The sequence below is a fragment of the Myotis nattereri genome (assembly GCF_964212035.1).
Source record: "Myotis nattereri genome assembly, chromosome: 3".
Classification (NCBI taxonomy): Eukaryota; Metazoa; Chordata; class Mammalia; order Chiroptera; family Vespertilionidae; genus Myotis; species Myotis nattereri.
In genome coordinates, this window is record NC_138077.1 from 23,911,600 (window position 1) to 23,931,968 (window position 20,369).

Genomic DNA, 20,369 nt, shown 5'->3' on the forward strand with positions numbered 1-20,369 from the left:
GCGGGGTAACCAGCCCCGCAGAGAGAGCTTGGGACGCGCCCAGGAAACGCGGGAGTGTCTGGGGGTTAAAATTCACCACCCTTTCCAGGGCGCCGCCCCTTCTAATGGGCCGGCTCTGCGCCCCCAATACCCCGGGTCCCCTTCCTTCGGCCTTTGCCCGGCCTCTCCAACCCCATCCCCAACCGGCCTCCCGCTCGTCTGCCGCCGCGAAAACCGGGAGAGCGGACTGCGCCGCGCCCGGCATCCTCTGGGCATGCTCGGTCGGCGGGACCGGCTCGCCGCCGGGAGGGCGCGTCCTTCCTCCCAGGGCGGCGGCGGCGGCGGCGCCTGCAGCGACGGCGGCCGCGCCCCGGCCGGCACACCCTAGGGGGCGGTGGGAGCCGCCCGGTTCGGCTGGAGCCCAGAGCGCCCACCTACCCCCCGAGTCTTCCGGCGAGCGGAGGAGGGGCCAGCCGGGGAGGCGGGGAGGTGCGGAGGCGGGAGTCAGACCTCCGAGCTGCCGCGGCTCCTTAGAAAGTAAAGCTCAGCCGGAGCGCGGAGTCAGGTCCCCCACCGCCCAGCGGGGCGGGGCGGGGCCGGGTGGGCGGGGGCCTCCGCCCGGAGAGCGAGGTGCGAATTTAGTATCCGCCCACCTCCTTCTCAGTCCCCACCCCCAGGGAATTCTAATTCTCTGGGAAAGTGTCTGCTTCCCCGAGAATCCTCGGGGCGGGGTGCCGGGGCGCGCCTGGCGCAAAATGGTTAAAACAAAGTCCACGCGCCCCCCGCGGCCCCTCTTACGGAAAGTGTGCGCGCCGGTGGCTGGGCACCCCCTTTGCTGATCGGAGGGTTAGTTCCCCGGAGGAAGTCCGGCTGTGTCAGGGGAGGGATGCCGCAGGCTGGTGCCGGCTCCCGCCCCCAGGCCTCCGGCGGGGCGCACCTCCCGCCAGACGGGCGCAGCGCGCCGGGCCGGGGCGTCTGCGGCGGGCGGCGGGCGGCCGGAGCGCGCTCGACCCGGCAGCTCACTCTCTCTGCCTCCTCCCCCCAGGATTACCGAGAGGATGGGATGGATCTAGGCAGTGACGCCGGCAGCAGCAGCAGCAGCAGCAGCCGCGCCAGTTCGCAGTCCAACTCCACCAAAGTGACCCCTTGCTCCGAGTGCAAATCCTCGTCGTCGCCGGGGGGCAGCCTGGACTTGGTGTCTGCCCTGGAGGACTATGAGGAGCCCTTCCCGGGTTACCAGAAGAAGGTGATTGATGAGTGGGCGCCGGAGGAGGACGGGGAGGAGGAGGAAGAGGAGGACGAGCGCGACGGACGAGGGTACCGGGATGACCGCTGTCCCGCCCGGGAGCCGGGGGACGTGAGCGCCAGGACCCGCAGCGGCGGCGGCGGCGGCGGCGGGGGGAAAGGAGCCACCACCGCCATGCCGCCCCCCCTGCCCAACGGCAACCTCCACCCGCACGACCCCCAGGACCTCAGGCACAATGGCAACGTGGTGCTGCCCGGCTGGCCCAGCGGCGCTCGAGTCCCCCGCCGGGCGGTCCAGAAGCCCCAGCTGGCGGGGGGCCTGCGCGGCGGCCGGGGCCCGGCGGCGGGGGGCGTCTGCCTTCAGCCCACGGACAGCGGAACGTGCGTCCCAGAGGAGCCCCCGATGCCCCCAATGGACTGGGAGGCGCTGGAGAAGCATCTGGCTGGACTGCAGTTCCGGGAGCAGGAGGTGCGGAACCAGGGCCAGGGGAGGACCAACTCAACCTCAGTAAGTTGGCCGGGGTGCGTGCCCAGGCGCGCACACGGCCCGCACGCGCCCTCCCGCCAGCCGGCGGCCCCATTCATCCCTCCCCGAGGCTGGGGGCCCGGGCGGGAGAGCCTGACCTCTGCTCCCCTGGGGTACCGTGGCTCAGTCTGCGAACCGTTTGGGTTTGCTGGATGGGCGGAGTGGAGGGAGGGGCAGGCGGAGAGCAGCGGAAAGTCGCGTTAGTGGAACCGGCGACTCATTTTAATGGAATTACTTAGGGAGACGAGGTCGTGAGTCACTTGTCTGAAAATAAATCCGGGGAGATTTGGGCACCGCAGCCGGTGCCTGCGGGTGATATTTGAAGTCGTAATCGCCGTGGCTTTGTCAACCGTGGTGGGTCGCCCTGCGTGGCCACTGATGTCTCGCCCATAGGCAGGCAGGCTGTCCCTGTGCTCACGCACACGCGCGCCTGCCCACACCTCTGGTCTGGCGGCGCGGTGGGTTCCATCTCGCGTTTAAGCGGATGCTCCAGTATTTGAAAGGGTGGCCGCCCTCCTCCAAGACGCTCCCTTTCTGAAACCCCGGCCTGTTGTTGACCTGGGGGAGCCGGGTGAATTGATCTGCTAGGATGCGGGAGGCGTTTGAGCCTCTGTCCCCTGACTCTGATGAATTCTCCTTGCTTTAATAAGGAGCCCCTTGCACTTCCTCACCGGAGGTCACTGCCTCCAAGCTGGAAATCCAGAGGGGGAGGGGTGCTGGAGTGGGGCAGAGGGAGGGAAGGCAGGAGGGCAGGAGGGCTGCATCTAGAAGACGCTCTGGCAGGTTCGGACTTGCCTCAACATCTTTTGTGCCCCTGAGAGGAGAGCAGATACATGATGTAAAAGAAAGCATTATGAATGTAGCTCCCCTATTCATCACTGTTTGGAGAGACAGCAACAGTTGTAATTTGAAATCATTAATGATGTCCCTAAGTGGGGCTGAAGGGCACCGTTGAAATGAGCTGCTTTCTGTGCGTGGCAGCTGTGCGGCAGTGTGGGAAAAGTGCTGGCTTGCAGGTGTAATTTTCCGGCTCCAGGGCCCTGGGGCTACTGGAAATTGGGTGCATGCACTTCTGACTTCAGGGGTGAGGATGGTAACTGCGTTTCACAGAGAAATTGGCTCGGTTTCCATCAGAGAGAGCCCTTCGCTGACAGAGCCCACTGGTTAGTATCCCCTGAGAAATTACCTATTAAATTAACACACTCGTTTTAATCCCAGGTTTACCCTGGCCACTAGCAGATGTGGAATCTTTCTATTATAGCCGGTGTAGCTCCTTGTACCTTGCAATAGAAAACAACCTTTTCCTGCTTGGTGCTTGAGAAAAAAATACCTCATTAAGCTCTCTGGACTTAAACAATGACTTGAAGATAAATAAGTTTTCTTTAGTATTGCGTGACGTTTATATATTCCAGGAGAATGTGATAACTGGGTATACGTGTGAAGTTAGGATTCGATGGTGACAATGAGCTCCATTATTCAAAAGTTATTAGACAACATGTTATTGAGCACCCCTTGTGTTATGTACTAAATTTGAAGTATGATTCTCAGGGCTACAGTTACACATCTGTCCACGTGGAACTGGGATTGTGGTGAAGGGAGGCAGCCAAGCCTCTGGGCACTTACAATTTAATGGCTTGCTGACAGCTTCCCCTCTACCAGCACACACACACACACACACACACACACACACACACACACAAAGTTTCTGTGAAGACTTTGTGAATCTTTCCTTCTTGGGCAATCTTGCAAGCCAAAGGTTATGTCCTCACCTAATGAACAGTTTGTATATTGGGGATCCTCTCCTTCCCCCCCCCCCCACCTTCCAACCCTCCTAAAAAATGTCCCTTCTGGGTTTTTTCTCCACAAGTCACAGAGAAATTTGGGTTCCATTGCCTTAAAGCAAGTATGGGTACAGAAGTAAGGGGGAGGGGAGGTGGCCTTTGAGGTTGTTCAATATTGAAATTTTCATGTTCCTGTTTGTCTTTGAACAAAATTACTAGCTAATGTTAGTTTAGCATAGTGTTTTTCAAAGTGTGAATTACCTTTGAAGTCACCTTATTTATCACTTAAGAAAAATGAAATATAATAGAATGTACAATAATGCCTTGCTCATGGTTAGCTTGGCTTTTTAAAACTTTCGTTTCATTTTTATGTATACATTGGGTCACAGTGTGGGATTTCCTTCTTACTATGCATCGTTACCATGACACTGATTTAAATCCTATTTACTTCTGCCTGGAAGAAGTGGGAAAATTTATAACCATTAGGATGGAAACTTAGAAATAATGAAGGAGTTAGGGAGAAGAGAATGCCCATCTTGAAGGCGTTGTTCTAATAAATGATATTGTAGCTACTCTTTAAAAAGTTGTGTGTAAATGGAATTTCTCTGTGTTACTGGGTGGAGCGGGTATACATGAGAAAGAGAGTGCAGGTTTCTTTTCACCTGTGAAGAGAACCACATAAGTTTATTGCCCATTCTCTTTTGGAATCAGGTGGCTGGTTCCTTCTCATCATTCCTGACTCTGTTCAACTCTGACCTTCTCGGAGCTGCTGTCCTGACCACACTCCCTAAAGTAAGGCACTCCACCCCCACTCAGGCATGCCTGCTGTATTTTCTTAGAGCTTATCACTGCCTGACATTACCTTATCTAGTTCTCCTTCATTTTTAGTCTCTCTGGAGTCCATTGGAGTGCAGGGGTCTTGCCTATCTGCGACAGTGCCTAGTACGCTCTGAAAGTTCAAAGGAAGGAAGGAAGGAAGGACTTATATGACCCACACACCACACACAGAGCTAAACCACCCGTCTCATTTTACAACTGAGAAAGCTGAGGCCCTTGGAGAAATCACTAGATGACCCTGGGCTCAGTTCTCTCGGGTGTGTAAATGCTCAAGGGCAATTGTCGCCCAGTTAAGGAGTAAAGAAGGTTACTGGGTGTTGGTGCTTTTGCTGTCAGATTTAGAACCAGGGAGGCGAGTTTAAGGGAGTTGGGCTCCCAAATGTTTGTATTCATCCTACATTCTCATCTCCCTGCCTGCTCTGATCCTGGTGGACTGACTTGGATAATCCTGAGGGAAACCAGGACTTTCTCTTACTCCTGCTTCTCCAGGACCTCCATTTGTCACATATCACTCCCTGCTAACTCGGGGCTACTGCACACATCACCAAGTGCTGTGGGGGTGCCCGGTGCCTCCGTGGACTGCTTTTCTTAAATGGAGTACAGTTTCTCCTCTCTCTCCTTGATCTTTCCATGCCGTTTTCTCTCTTTCAGGGTCTGTGGGCCTCCATGTTTAACCTGTTCTGTCTCTGGAAACTCACATTTTTCTCCCCCTCCCCCTCCCCCTCCCCCTCCCCCTCCCCTCCCTCCCCCTCCCCTCCTCTCTACTCAGGTCGAATTGACATACAGTGGGGCCCTGACTTACGAGTGTTCTGACTAACGAGTTTTTCGAGATACGAGTCATCTCTCGGCAGATTTTTTGCTTTGAGTTGCGAACTAAATTCGGGTTACGAGCCAGCTTCAGATACCCCACTGCTAGTTGGCGCAGCGAACGTCACAGTGAACACCACAATGAACACCACAATGTCAGCCCAGCCTCACGTGTCTCACTCATTCACTTTTTGATTTGACATACAAGTAATTTGAGTTACGAGCTCCGTCATGGAACGAATTAAACTCGTAAGTCAAGGCCCCACTATATAATCAACTGCACATATTTGAAGTGTACAATCTGATGAGTTTTGAAATATGTGTATGCCTGTGAAACCATCACTAAAATCAAGATAATGAACATAGTTTCTCACCTCCAAAAGTACCCTTGTGCCCCTTTGTAATTGCCCAGTCCTGTCTCTTGGCAGCCACTGGTCTCATTTCCATCACTATAGATTAGCTTGCATTTTCTAAAGTGAATGTAAGTGGAATCATATAATACATACTAAGTTTTCGTTGGGCTTCTTTCACTCAGTGTGTAATTGTTTTGTGATTCATCCATATTACTGTGCATGTTTATAGCTCACTGCTTTCTGTTGTTAGGTAGTCCTCCGTTTTATGGATATACCCTATTCCTCTGTTGATGGGCATTTGAGTTGTTTCTAGTTTTTGTCTATTACAAATAAAAGTGCTTTGAACATTCACATACAAGTCTTTGTAGAGACATAGTCTTTCCTTTCTCTTGGGTAAATATCTGAGAGTAGAATGGCTGGGTCATATGGTAAGTGTGTATCTAAAGACCACTAGGTCATCACTAGTTCTTCTGGTCACATATGCTAGGTGTGTTTAAGAAGTTGCCTGTTTTCCAAAAAAGTTGCACCATTTCACATCGCCATCACCATGATTCTGAATACAATCGCTCTAACCTTGGCTTTCTCTCCCCCTGGTTGCTGTATTCCATCTGGGTCCCTGGGCCCTGCAGGCCATCGCTTTTCGGGTGACTGCCACCCTCTCTCTTAAAAGAATGAGAAAGCACCTGGACCACGTCTTACATTCAGCCCAAGTCATTACACCTATTGTTCAAAAAGTAAAGGACTCGTTTTTAAATTAGAGAAAAGTTCTAGTTGTAGACCCAACTAACACATTTTAATTCCACTTTTATTATATTTTAGTGCCAGCGACAGGTGCATTTCCCCCTGTTTAATGAGAAAATAAGAAAAATTTTAATTGGCATGTTAATTGAAAGCAAATTCTCCTGATGAAGTTATTTCCAAAGTACTTGAAAATAATTTGTCTTTTTATTTGTTTGTACTATTAACTAGTAGCAAACTTTAAATTACCTACATTTCTTCCTAGAATGGTACTAATTACAGGTTATTTTCAATGTATTATTCTGTGAGAATTACAGCCCACTTACTCCCTCCCCGTCAATGACACCACTACAGAAGCTTGAATGGCTAAGTATTTGTTTCCTCAGTTACTTGGGCTATATTTAAATTCCATGAATTCCCATTTTTATAGACTGAGTTAAGAGGCCTTTATTACTACTACAAAATATAGTAAAGTTTATAACTTTAATAAGTGATGTGATTCGGCAGCCAGGGGCACAGCAGTGAAAACATTCTGTGTGGTGTGCAGTTAACACTTATTTCTGTTGGCTAGAGAGCATTACATGACTGGTAAACTCATTTTGGTTTTTTAACCATGACCAGAAATTACCAGGGCTAAGTGTATTGTGTGCTTTGACCTTTTTCCTTGGAATGTTGAGTGCCATCTTTGCCTGCTTTTCTAATTTACGTTGCTTTTTGTTGAAGAGCTACAAAGGTTGCTGTATCCATTTGCATGTACTCAAGACTTTAAAGAAATATGATTGGGTTTAAAAAATAGGTTGCAGGTAAACCCCAGTTCTGGGGCTGCGTGTGTATTTAAGCTACCATCAGATGACTCACCCTATGGTGGAACAGCCTTTGGAAATGTTGTAGTTAGATTCAATGAAATCTTTGCCTACCAATTGGTGTACACGTAGTGGTCCTTTAAAACATCTTAAGGAAAGTTTTCAGGGTGCATCTCTGAAAAGTGGACATAGATATTCTCATCACATATTCTCTGAGCTCTTTGAACATCTCACCACTGACATTGTTCACCGTCCTCCATGCTTCCTGGCTCTGCCTGCATTTGTAACTCCCGGGCCTTTGACCTGGCACTGCTTCCCTTTTCACTCTGGGGAATTCCCAGCATGAGCCCTTTGCTAAGTTGAAGGTCCAGGCGCTGCTGATACTCCCCATCACACCACCCGGCATTTGCTCCTCCAGAGCCTGCTCTGATGCAGAGCCCCACCTCTTTGGGGAAAGCTGAATCTGATCATCTCCGCCTGAACAACCTCTTCTGAACTTGTGTTCCACTGTGTACCCCTTCCTCACACTTAGGTTTTTAAAAGGCTTCCTAGTTTTGAGTATTTTCATGTTCATTATCACATTTGCTCCTCATGACATCTGGAAATTGAGCAAAGCATTTCCATTTTAGAGATGACAAAACCGAGGCCCAGTGAGGTTCAGGGATTCGCCTGAAGTCTCATTCATGTCTGGCGAGACTCAGCTAAACCTGTCAGCTTCTGGCTCTGGTTCCAGGCTCTTGTAGCGGCATTGTCTTATATTCTTGGTCTCTTATCTACCCTCTTCTCCATAAAGACATACATAATGTAGGCTCAGGTGTTCACTGAGGAATAGACATCGGACGAATACCTGGTTAGTTAACCTATTTTATAACACCCTCTAGTTTTAAAATTTACTAGAAACTGCTACACTCTGAAATTGCTTATTAGTGCTAATAATAGTAATTCTAGGTCCTTTCTTAAAAGCGCATCTGTAGCATTACATTTGCATTTTAAAACAGAAATTTGTTTTTACTCCTGGACCTTTGCCCCTGAAGACATGAATGGTTTTGTTTTCTTACATTTGAAATTCAGTCCTAAGTATTTTAACAAAAAGGGCTTTTGCAAATGCTTTTCTTTAGCTGCTTTATTCCCCTTGAGCTGTTAGGACAGATACTGCTTTATGATGCTTTATACTGCCAGTGGCTGGGAGATGATTTTGCACACAACTTTAATAGAAATTCAAGAGTCAATTATGAAATTGAGCATTTTTAGTAGTAAAGTAATAGGATTTTAAAGATAGGAAGGATCAGAGAGGTGATCTCATCCAACCCTCCTCACCATTTTCAAAGGAGGAGACAGGTCTGTGAAGGTTGAACTTCACCCAACTTTCTCAGCCCAGGCCTGGCCCAGCCTCATGTCCCCTGGCTCACTATTCCCACTTTTCATGAGCTTGCCCCTCTTCAGCTAATGCCACATTTCTTAAAATAAGTGTTTCAAAACTTAATTCGTAGAACAGATCCAGTCTCATTTAAGATTTTCAAATCTAGAAGTGTATTCTAATTTTTATCCCTTGGTAGAGCAGTATTTCAATGTGTTGTTTCTCATTTTCTTTTTTAAACCCATGTTGTCCGGCATTTATAAACTTGCTTTCTCCCATTCAGATGTCAGCCCATCACTGTGTGTATTTTCACCAACAGAACAGTGCTCTCTCCGGGATGGCAGGTTTTCTTTCTGTCTTTGCTCCTTCCCCACCTGTAAACAGCTTTTCCTGGCTGCCCACCCTGCTTTCTAGCTCCGGGCAACGCATAGTCCTCTCCTGACACGGGGCCAAGGGATGACCAGTGATGGCTCTTGAGAACTTTGCAAGGAGCCACCTGAATTGTAGGAGGCAGAGAAGGCAGCAGCGAGGGTTCAGGTACCTCTCTGCACATCACTGCCATTTACAAAGTCTGTCCATTGACTGCCAGGGCCATGCGGGGGTGCTGGATTCAGAAAGATAGAGGAGGAAAGATCTCCCTGTTGTTCACCCTGAAGTGGAAACATATCTAGACAGAATTGCAAGTGAATGTTTTATTATACCCCCAAAACCAAGAAGATTAGAAAGATGAGAAAGGTGTTTGTGGAGTCCAGAAACAGCCCATTCAACAGTCTCCATCGGAACCCCTGGCTTCATTAGTATCTGGGTGAGAACTAGGAACAGAAAATGGGCGTCAGGAAAGGGTGATGCTTTGGGTTTTTATGTTCCCTGAGTGATGTTCCTGAGGTTCCCCAGTGAATCTGCAGAGCTAGGTCATCGCTAGTTCTTCTGGTCACGCCAGGACAGTTGTAGTTCTCACTCTCCTCATCAGATCTGTGAGGACCCTCATTGTTCCAGATGCGCTTTGTTTGTTTCCTTTGTTTTGTTTCGGGCTACTCTTGTGAATAATGTTGTTATTGTCCTTAAATATTTGTTAAATAATTATGTCAAGCATGTTCTGTCACAGCCTTTATCACTTGCCTTTCTCTGTTTTCATTCATGCATAAAATCAACCTAATTTTATTCTTGCCACCGGGCCTATTTTTCAGTATTTGTTGCATCATTTTAGGCTATTCTCATTTTTTCCTACTTTTGTAGCATTTTCTATATAACTCAAAAGGTGGTGTTTTAGGTGAGGAAGTGCCCAGGTAAGAGGAATGGACGTGATTAGTGTTTGTCCGGCCCTGGGATGATGCTTTCCAAAAGTGCTCGTACAATATTTTTAGTTACGTCTAACTGACGTGAGGCTGCATTAATGCAAAGCTTATTGGAAGCTAAAAGAGTGATCTGTTTTCTTTAGTCTGGTTTGTATATCTGATTTCCTAATAATTGCCACTTGTATCTGTACATTTTACAGACACCCCTACAACTCCCCCCAAATATTTTATATTTATTTGTAGTTGAATGTCCTTTTTTGGTAGATCCATCATCGGCAATATCATGTTCTTCCCCCCCCCCCCCAGCCCCTTCCATTCCATAGTCTCTTCTTAGTATTTATGGTTCATGAAAGTGATTGTGAATCTTTCTTCCTTGGAATATTCGCATAGTATACCGAAAAAAGAAAAAGCTTTCATTTTTATGGGTTACAAGAAGCAATGCATTAGTGGGCAGCTGATTTCTACAAATTCATCAATTCCAGAGGGTTTTATTGTCCATGTCCTAATAGAGATGATTGATCCTTCAGACTTCTTCCTTGTAGAAATACATGGCTGAGTTATTCATGGACTTGAGTTTTGTTGTTGTTTTTTTTTAAGTCTTACTAAAAGCTTCTAACAAGAAAGTGTGCGGCGGTTGGGCTTTTGCAGGCGATGCTTCTTGCTTCGTTTGGCAGGTGGAGGGGCTTGTTCGCGGCGCCTGAGGGAGGGCAGCGGACAGAGCACAGCTCCACAGCCACTCAGCCAGGCCTCCAGGCAGCCCACTATCTGTCGGCACCTCCCCTGGCCCACGACCTACCGACAGCTGACCTGATCCTGTGGTTATCCCTTCAGAAGCACACACCCACTGTTTCCTCCTCTAGGATCCCCCCAGCTGTGGTCCTCAGCCTGCCTCAGTTTCCCCTTCTACTCCTATGCAGGTTTACCTATGTGCACAGAGAACCAATTCAGAGTCCATAAGAAAGTGATTCATTAGTATCGGGTACCTCTAGTGGTGAAGGCTCCTTGCCAGGATGCCTCATGGACCATGTGGAGAGGAAGAGAGAGAGAGAGAAAGAGAGAGTGTTAGTTGAGGACAGGAACTCTCCCTGGCCAGCTGGCTGTGTCCAGGATCCACTTGCTCAGAAGCAGGTTGTAGGCATGCCCAGAGCTAAACAACAGGTAAGTTGTGGCAGCTACTAATCTAGTGTAACTTGATTCTGCTTCCTTCTTGGTTTGCCATATAGGGAAAGAACTCTGCTGTCTAAAACAGTTTAAAGCGAATGAGGTAATTTCCTCATCATTCCTAAGATCTTCAGCCGTGTTATAAATTTAGATCTGAGGTTAGAGCATTAAAACGTAAAAACAAAACCAAAAAAAGCTGCTGTGTTATGACATGCTATAGCATTTTTAATGTCAAGTCCAGCAGCATAATAGCTTGTAGCCCCTATTCCCCTGCAGAAAAAGATTAGAATTAAACTTATTTCCAAAATAAGAAGGGCCTGGCCCTTGGGAACCTGGCACAGTGTCTTAGAAAAGAACTCAAAGGCTAATCTCCACTCCTATAAAAAGAACATGTTTTCAAATAGTTTCAAAACCAATTGAGCCTTCTGTTTTTCTCCTCATGGCACCAGGAGCTAAAAATTATGCCACTTATGAAAGTTACAATTTTTTTCTTTGTGAATGTCACACAATTTGGGGTCCATTTTGACCTGATCTGACATTGTATTATGAGCCCTTGCATCTTATGCACTCTCCTTTTTATTTCCACTCTAAAATTGGTTCTGTAAGGGGTAAGAGAGAAGGCCGCTGGGATTTTATTTTTGAATACTTAAATTATGTAACCAGTGATCTCCTGTTAGAGTAGTTATCCAGCCTACAGTGGCTCCACAGTCTGACCCAAATAGCCCTTAAAGAAAGACCTCATTCTAGAAGAACAACGTTAGGCTGCAGCAATTTGAAAACTTTTTGAATACCTACTCTACTGTGGTATGGTGGTTTCAGTATTAGGTTTATTGTTCTTGGGTTTCATATGGAAATGCTCAGCAAAGTAAATATACCATTGTTGTGCTTGTACTAACACATGAATAAGGCCCAAGGCACTGGAAGCATAGTTAAAACCTTCTATTACTGGTAAACAATGACCCTGGGAGTCAGAATATTAGAGCTGGAAGGGTGGCAAGGGTGGCAAAGCCAGATGCATGCAGGGGCCATGTAGGTAACTAATGAGAGCAGTGAGCCAGGTAGGAGTAAGACTGTGGGGACCTGGAGGATGGGTCCAGGGGTGAAGGGCTGCTGTTCTTCCATCTTGGCTGACCTTCTATCCATGTCTGAATATCGTCACAGTCCTCTGATGTAAGACCCAGGCCAGGATTTGATGAGAAATATGAAATTTTGGCAAGTAACTTTAAAGAAACACATAATTTGGGGGCTAACAAACATCTGTAGTGCAAAAGATGGCCTCTGGGCTCCCAGTTTCTCATCGCACACCCAACCCAATCTACTCATTTTACAGAGGAGAACGCTGAGACCCAAAGAGGTTAAGTGACTTCACTGAAGTCTGGGTGAGGGGAGGTGGAGCCAGGGGGGGAGGTGGGGGTGGCTTGCTGAGAGCCTGGTGAGATTTAGAAATGAGAGATGTTAGGGAAGAAAACTCCTAAAGGAGTGTTCATATTTACTGACACCAGAGTAGCTTCCTCCCTCCTTTCAAGTGCTTAAAATAATTTGAAACAATAACATCCAGGGGGAAAAGTAAGTACTACCTTATACAACGTACTCTTATTTCACTTAATTCTTATTTACATCCCATTTCTCCGAATTTACTTGTCTCATCTTCAAAGCAGTTAAAAAACTGAGTTGTTATTTGGATTCAAAGTAATGTCTCAACACTTGTTTTTCATTACTTATGAATAATGAAAAGAAACAGGTTATCTTAATCATAAATACACACACACATGCACTGCATGATATGTGCCCTCAGGTCTTTTATATGCTGGAAACTCACCTGGGAACATTTTACTTCCAAGGGGAGGTGGAGGTTAGTTTGATAACATTTCTTGTTATGTGGCATCCAATGAAACTTCAATATTGCTGATTTGTTTCATTGCTGCTGTTACTACATTAATATTGAGTGGGCCTGCTGAAAGTGTAGAGGTTGGGAAGTTATATTTTTTCCTCTTGAAAATTACTGACTCTAAGTACAAAGTCAGCATCGATTTCAAACGAGCGAGACAAGTTTGGTGTGTTTTTTTTCACTTTCCTTTAAAAAATAGGGAACATTATTCACTTTTAAAAAACACTTTTAGCATAACGTTAGATATACCCAGAAGTTACAAAACACATTACAGAGTTTCCAAATATCATTTACCAGCTTCCCCTAATGTTAACATCTCTTCTAACTGTGGTACATTTGTCAAAACCAAAAAATAAATATTGGCACAGGAGTATTACCTAAACTACGGGCTTTATTTGGATTTATATTTGCTTTTAAAATTAAAATGGTTGTATTAAAACTATAGGTAATAAGTAATGTATCCTCATAGACTGTGGCTTGAAGAGAAAGGTGATGGTTTCTCTGTATGCTCCATCATGTCCCCACGAAGTCATGTAAGCAAACGTAAAATGTAAGCAAAATTTCCACTAGTGAGTTTGCTTTATAAATGCATTCGCATTTTGAAGACCAGTCTCCTTGCCCCTCTTCCAGTCAGACTGCTGTCCCTCGGTCCCTCATATGTAGAAAGTGCAGCTGCCTCTGGGGAGAAAGCAGCTGAAAGAAAGGGCTGAAGAGCCCTGGCCTGTGTGGCTCAGTGGTTGAGTGTCGTGCCATGCGCTGAGAGGTCACCCGTTGGATTCCTGGTCAGGGCACATGCCCTGGTTGTGGACTCGATCCCCAGTAGGGGGCCTGCAGGAGGCAGCCAGTGGATGTTTCTCTCATCTCATTGATATTTCTCCCACTCCCTTCCTCTCTCTCTCAAAATAAAAAAATATATATTTTTTTAAAAAAAAAGGAAGGGGAAGGAAAGGAGGGTGCAACTCCTTTACCAGGAAGACTGGCGTGAGGGGCTGCATTGTGGTCCCCCAATTGTAGAAATAAGCTACGTGCCTGCCCACCCTCTGCTTTCACGGACAGCCACACGTTGTCGCCATCCTTTGGAATGCTGTTTGTTTTTTAACTCAGAAGTAGCTTTTCTGCTTAGGAATTTACTTCTTTCAAGTTAGGTCTTTGGTGGGATTACAAAGGCTCTGATTACATGGCATGAAAACTGCACAGAAGGGAGAAAGTTCCAATTGATTGCAGAGAGCTGTCAGTGGCCTGAGGGCCAAATGCTACTCAAGAAATAAAATGAGCCCCAGCCGGGTGACTTGGTTGGTCGGACCATTGTCCCATACACCAGAAGGTGGCAGTTTGATCCTGGGTCAGGGTGGGTGCGGCAGACCAAGCAACAGATCTCTCTCTCTCTCTCTCTCTCTCTCTCTCTCTCTCTCTCTCTCTCTCTCTCTTCTTCCTCTCTTTCTAAAATCAATAAATATATCCTCAGGTGACAGTATTTATGAAAATGAGTGCTAAGTCAATGAGGGACACATTTGGGAGATTTCACGGATTTGAAATCCTGAGGAAGGAGGTTTGAGATTCTTGCAGGAAAAGGAAAGGGTACTGGCGTATCAGGACCTTCACTATTTGTGGGCTTATTGGGTGACCCAAATTTGAAAAACTCAACTACTAATGGACACCAGGGGCAGTTTTGTCAGCAATGGGAGGATGTCTCTGTCTCGTGACTCGGTGAATTCTCGTAGAGAGGGTTTCCCAGTTACTCATCTCTGCCTTTGTGTGTGGCCTGGTTTGTCTGGCAGGATCCGTGATTTCCTCCTAAGGCTGGTTAAAATTTCCCAGAATTTCCTCACTAATTGCATGTTCAATGTATTGTGGATTATGATACTACTATCTAAATACTTCTTTCAGCAAAACCCATATCATCATATTGAAAACTGTGCTTTCTTGACCAAAATGGTTTTTTTGTTTTTTAAAATATATTTTTGTTGATTTCAGACAGGAAGCAGGGGGGGAGAAAGAGATAGAAATATCAATGATGAGAAAGAATCATTGACCGGCTGCCTCCTACATGCCCCACACTGAGGATCGAGCTTGCAACCTGGGCATGTGCTCTGACTGGGAATCGAACTGTGACCTCCTGGTTCATAGATATATGCTCAACCACTGAGCCACACCGGTTGGGCTAGATTAGACCAAAATGTTTTAAATAGCTGCTTCAGTTTATGTAGTTTCTGGATATTCCTTGGAGGCTGTGCTCGAGAACGGGACACACGGGCATCACTGACCTCTGAACTCTTAGGTTCTTCCTTCTCTGGTGGGTGTCCATGGGTTTTGCACCCAGTGTGAGTTACCTTCCTGATGACTCCAGGTTCCTCCTAGGGCATTACCTTCCCTGCTGTGTGTGATTTGGGTGGGAGGGTAATTATAAGTGGCTGACTCTCGTTCTGGGAACCTCAGCCCTGGATTCTCCCTCCCTTGGCTCTGCCACAGCTGGAGAGCCTTGACCTGCTCCCCCCCCCTCCCCCCCCCCCCCCCCCCCGCCCTGTCCTCCCCACAGGACTTGGAGCCTAGAGCACTCGCTGCAAGGCCCAGGAGCAGTCGGGGGCCTCTCAGAACTCTGTGCCCCGAGCTCCAAGGTTTCCCCTTGTTTCTAGTTACTGTTCCATGTTCATCTCCGGTTGATTCTGTGAGTTTAAAACCAGTGTTGATTTTATTGCTTTCAAATCAGGAACCCTAACTGTTAACAGCAGGCACTCTCTTGACTTGTGACTCAAGTTCAAATGTGACAGTTGTGGGGCCCATATCACTATAAATAGAAGTCTAAAGTGTTTTGAGTCTTTCACAGAATCATTGAGCATCAAAGGTGGGATGGAAAAAGTCCGCAAAGTGATGTCTGCCAAGGATTTCTTTAATGTATGTCATTATTTTTCTTCATAGCTCTGTTGAGTCTGTAAATACCTATTGAGTGCCTGCTGCATGAAGGATAGGGATGAGCAGAGGCTCACGGAGGGCTGCTCGTGTCCCAGAGCCTCCTGCCCTCATGGAGCTTTCGGCCAAGTGCAAGAGCGGACAGAAGGCCCACGAGCGCACATGTAGCAGGTGGTGCTGAAGGGCCATGATGCTGTGAGACGAAACCTGTTTTCACGGTTATATAACAATAACCATTACTTATTGAGTGCCTGCTGTGGGCAGGCGCTGAGCTGGCTGCTTTCCCCTGACTGGGTCTAACGCTCACAGTGGGTGAGGTGGATGCTCTCACTCCCATTTCACAGATGAGGAAACTGAAACTCACGGTGGGATCGCAGAGACGGTGTTTTCCACTTTCAGTTAGAAACTACTACCCCAAATATTTGGAATTTAGCTCCTGACTCATCACACAATAACTGCTTATCTTTGCTAATATCTATGGCCATGTGTGAATACCTGTAATCTCTTGATGTGTAATATCCACTTATACCCCATGCAGTTCTATTGGAGAATTTTTGGTAAATGGAAACTTTTCTTTAATTTATCAGAAACTCACTTGAACATAACTATATGGCTTTAATTTTTCTCTCTGCTTCGAAGGTCCCCACTACCACCACTTCTGTGCTTACTTCTAATAGTCAAACCTGTTCAGTCTCTTAAGTCTTAGTCAGAAACTTGCCCTACAAAAAATTTTTTTAATTAAAATAATAAAATGTACTGACTTTTATCAGTGATGCTAATTTTCATTGGTTTTAACAAAAGTACATATTTATCATTTCTACATGTATTTTTTCTTTTATTCAGTAAATATTTATTGAGAACCTGCAAAAATAAAGAAAAAAAGAAACAAGCCAACTCGCCCTACTTGAAGGGGTTCTAATGATCCTCTGGTTGAGTGGAGGCACAGAGATAAAATCATACATTCACTCTCTCTTGACACCCCATTTCCTTGTACCCAGAGAATCAGGGTACTGTGGGAAATGGCACCTTTTCAAAGGAAGAAGCTATTTGAATTCAGTAGTGAATTAGTGTTAAATTTCTCAGGCTCCAGGAAGGATTCCCTTGACTTAGGCTAGATTCGGTTTTGTCTTATAATGACAATAAAATATAAATTTCTTTTAACCCTTTCAGTGTCTGGATTCTCTGAAGCTGTTTCCCATTGAAGGGGAATGCTTTGGAGAGGCACTATAAATGCCATTTTTAAGTTAATCATGTTTACCTTGGGGGGGAAAAAGAACGATTTGTTCTTTGAAGACTAAAATAACGGTATTTTGGGTTAATTGTCATTTTATTTGTTATATTGCAATAGCCATTGGAGCAAAGCTTGTAGTTATTTTGTCAATTGTTCTCTTGTCATTTTATGCCTCTTTGCTTCCTCATTTACATGACCACTTGATGCTCAACAATTGTTCCAAATAAAATGATGAGCTTGGATTTTGAACAGGTGCATTTAACATGAAATGAGTCTGTTCAAACTATGATGCTTTGAAATTAGGATTTTTCTACTGAACTCAACTTCCATTGACTCCAATTAAAAACAAACAAGAAAAAATACACAGGTAGTATATGAACATTGTAGAAATGCAGATAAATAAAAAGGAAAACTTTCATCAAACTTTGCTGTCTACCCCTTTAGACTTTCTCAGAACACGTTTTATATATACAAACACTTCTTCACCCTGATTACACTGTTTTGTAGTCTCCATCTAAGACTTTTTAAAAATTTAAATGGGGAACATCTTTCCACGGCATATATTTCAGCAACATTAATGTGTGCACTGTATTTAATTGAATGGATTTACCATAAGTTGTTTAGCCTGTTCTTATTATTGGCCATAGTAGTCTAACTAAATCTTAGTACATTTTTATTTTTCTTAGAAGAAATTTACAAATGTGTAAGGTCAAAGGGTGTATGTCATCATTGTGGCTACATAGTTTGTCAGCAGTTTTTCATAGTGCAGTTTACATGCTTACCGCCACTGTCATTGTGATAGGCAAAACCTGGTCTGTTTAAAATTTTCTTTCTTTATTTTTTTTTAATATATTTTATTGATTTTTTACAGAGAGGAAGGGAAAGAGAGATAGAGAGTTAGAAACATCGATGGGAGAGAAACATCGATCAGCCGCCTCCTGCACATCTCCCACTGGGGATGTGCCCGCAACCCAGGTACATGCCCTTGACCGGAATCGAACCTGGGACCTTTCAGTCCGCAGGCCGACGCTCTATCCACTGAGCCAAACCGGTTTCGGCTAAAATTTTCTTTATTAATATTATATTTTGTGAATTACTTCCATTGAGATGCTTATCTTGTTTCTTGCTAATTTGTAAGAATTCTTAATAGGTTACTCTCATGTATTTTGCAGGTAAATTCCCCAGTTTGTAGTTTGCCTGTTAGTGGTACATTTTTTGACATAAGTAAAAAACAACAACTATTTTTATGTAAACATAAAAAATTTCTCAGGCTCCAGGAACTTCTTGAGTATTTTGGTTTAAGGGAGTTGGAGAGTCATGAGTTTTCCTGATCGGGTCTCCCGGATGCCGTAGGCTGGGAATATGTTAACACAGAGGCCCACCCAGCCTTTCCCTAATGAGCTATTGGTGCTTTACATGAAGCGTTAGTACCCTAACCCAGGATGGGGCACAGATGTTGAAATGCCAGGTGCTGGCAGGATGAGGGGCAGAAAGCCAGGCATGCTAATGCCAGCCACTTGCGTACCCTTTCGGGCTTCCTTTCGGAATCCCCGACACCCCTCAGACCAGTCCAAGGAGGTTAGAGAAACGCCTTCCTTCCCCCATCCTAGGTTATGATTGGACCAGAGGCCTAGGTTAGGAGCCAGAGGGTAATTACTCTGTCATTGCAGGACGGATGACTGGAACGGGCTGAGGTAAAGGGTAATTCTCTCCTCTACCCACCCACAATGAAAAGCTGTTGAATGTCAAATGTGGTTTACAGCTTTGGAGTGAATAATGTTTCCTGCCACACGTCATCCAGCTGAGCAAGTCCACACCTGCTCACCTGGAGGTTGGTTAGTGTAAGGAATGAAAGAGAAGAACCATGTGCCTTTGCGCTAAGGCGTTTTCAGTGCTTCATGCTCTGATTTGCTTTCCAGCCTCAAGTTCACCGCAGTCCTCCTTTCATCTTGACCCGGTAAGTAATGCCAGAGCCTTTCCTGTGGACCATTGCAGATCTTGTTAAAATGGTGAGACCTTCTCCAGCTCAGGTGATCAGCTTGGTAGGAGAGCCATTTGCTATTCGAGAAACGCAAACTGTTTTTGTTGGGTTGGAGCCTAAGACTCCCTGTCCGGTGGGTGTCTCCCATCAATTTCTACTATTTTCTTTTTTTATATATATTTTTATTGATTTCAGAGACAAAGGGAGAGGGATAGAAAGATAGAAACATCAATGATGAGAGAGAGTCATTGATCAGCTGCCTCCTGCACACCCCACACTGGCAATCAAGCCTGCAACCCGGGCATGTGCCCTGACTGGCAATTGAATCGAGATCTCCTGGTTCATAGGTCAATGTTCAACCATTGAGCCACGCACCCTGTTCGGGCAATTGCTGTTTTCTTTTGACTGATGGCTGGGGCAGAGAAATTACTTATAAATCTCTAACAGCAGCAAAACTTCGAAGTAAACATTTTGAAACAGTCAAAACACCAATTGGAATTTTCTCCTTAGTATGGCTACTTTGCTATGTAACCTAGAGAGTGAACTAGGGCTGGAGATTATGAAATAGACAAGATGTTTTTTCTCTAAACGCCCTTCTCCATTTAACAAAAAAAAAAAAAAAAAAAAAGGGAAAAAAAGCTTTAGGGTGAACCCAAAGGTTTGTAATACTTAAAAAATTATGGTGATGTATTATTCCTTTTTTATACCTACCAATGACAGTGCATTTAAAATGCTATATCAGAACAGTGGTGTAATCTCTCAATTTGATAGCTTTTCTTAAAAAGCATAAGTGTGCTTCCATAAATGTAATGAAAGCTTTTCATTTTTTAAGCCATGTTATCGGGATATGGAATGTTTCCTGCACCCTACACAACTGCACCGTGATTAAATATTGACAAAGAGCCAGGAGCTGACAACCAGCGGCCTCACCCTGGTAAACTCTGAGGTGTGAGGCGGAATGTAAATACAGAGCCATCCCCGCAGGGCCATGGTTTTCTGTTGGGAAGAGGGATTGCACAAGTCCTGAGTTGTCCATGAGCTGTCAGGTTTGAGAGCCACAATAGAAGAATGTAATCTGAAACAGGAATTTCTTAAAAAGCAACCCAACTCTGTGGGAAGAAAAAAACATATTTTCCCAACCAATCTGAATGATAAAGAGGATGCGATAAAGTTCTAACAGCACATCCAGGGGGCCCACTCAGGCTGCTGCTCCCATCCACAAAAGAGCCATCTGTCCCTGGGGCCGTGTCGTCTCTCGAAGACAGTGGTTTATGTGAAACAAACGAGTTGAAATCATCATATTTGTTTCTGTGATACTCATGTGCTTGGGAAGTTTCAATGCATCTTCTATAGTTATGTGTGTATCTTTTGTTGTTGTTGTTGTAAACAGTCTGACCATTTAAAATACAGAATTAGCCCAGCCGTTGTGGTTCAGTGGTTGAGCATCGACCTAGGAACCAGTAGGTCACTGTTTGCTTCC

The 20,369-nt window shown here is 45.6% G+C and overlaps 1 protein-coding gene across 1 annotated transcript in view; it reads left to right on the forward strand.

Annotated features, from left to right (window-relative positions):
• Positions 1-1,027: 1,027 nt before the first annotated feature.
• Positions 1,028-20,369, forward strand: part of SCHIP1 (schwannomin interacting protein 1) — a gene marked incomplete at its 5' end in the record, with an annotated part of 115,492 nt that continues 96,150 nt past the window's right edge. Inside the window, one exon of the mRNA XM_081086765.1 lies at positions 1,028-1,732. Coding sequence (XP_080942891.1) covers positions 1,043-1,732 — 690 coding nt within the window. The remainder of the gene's footprint in view (positions 1,733-20,369) is intronic.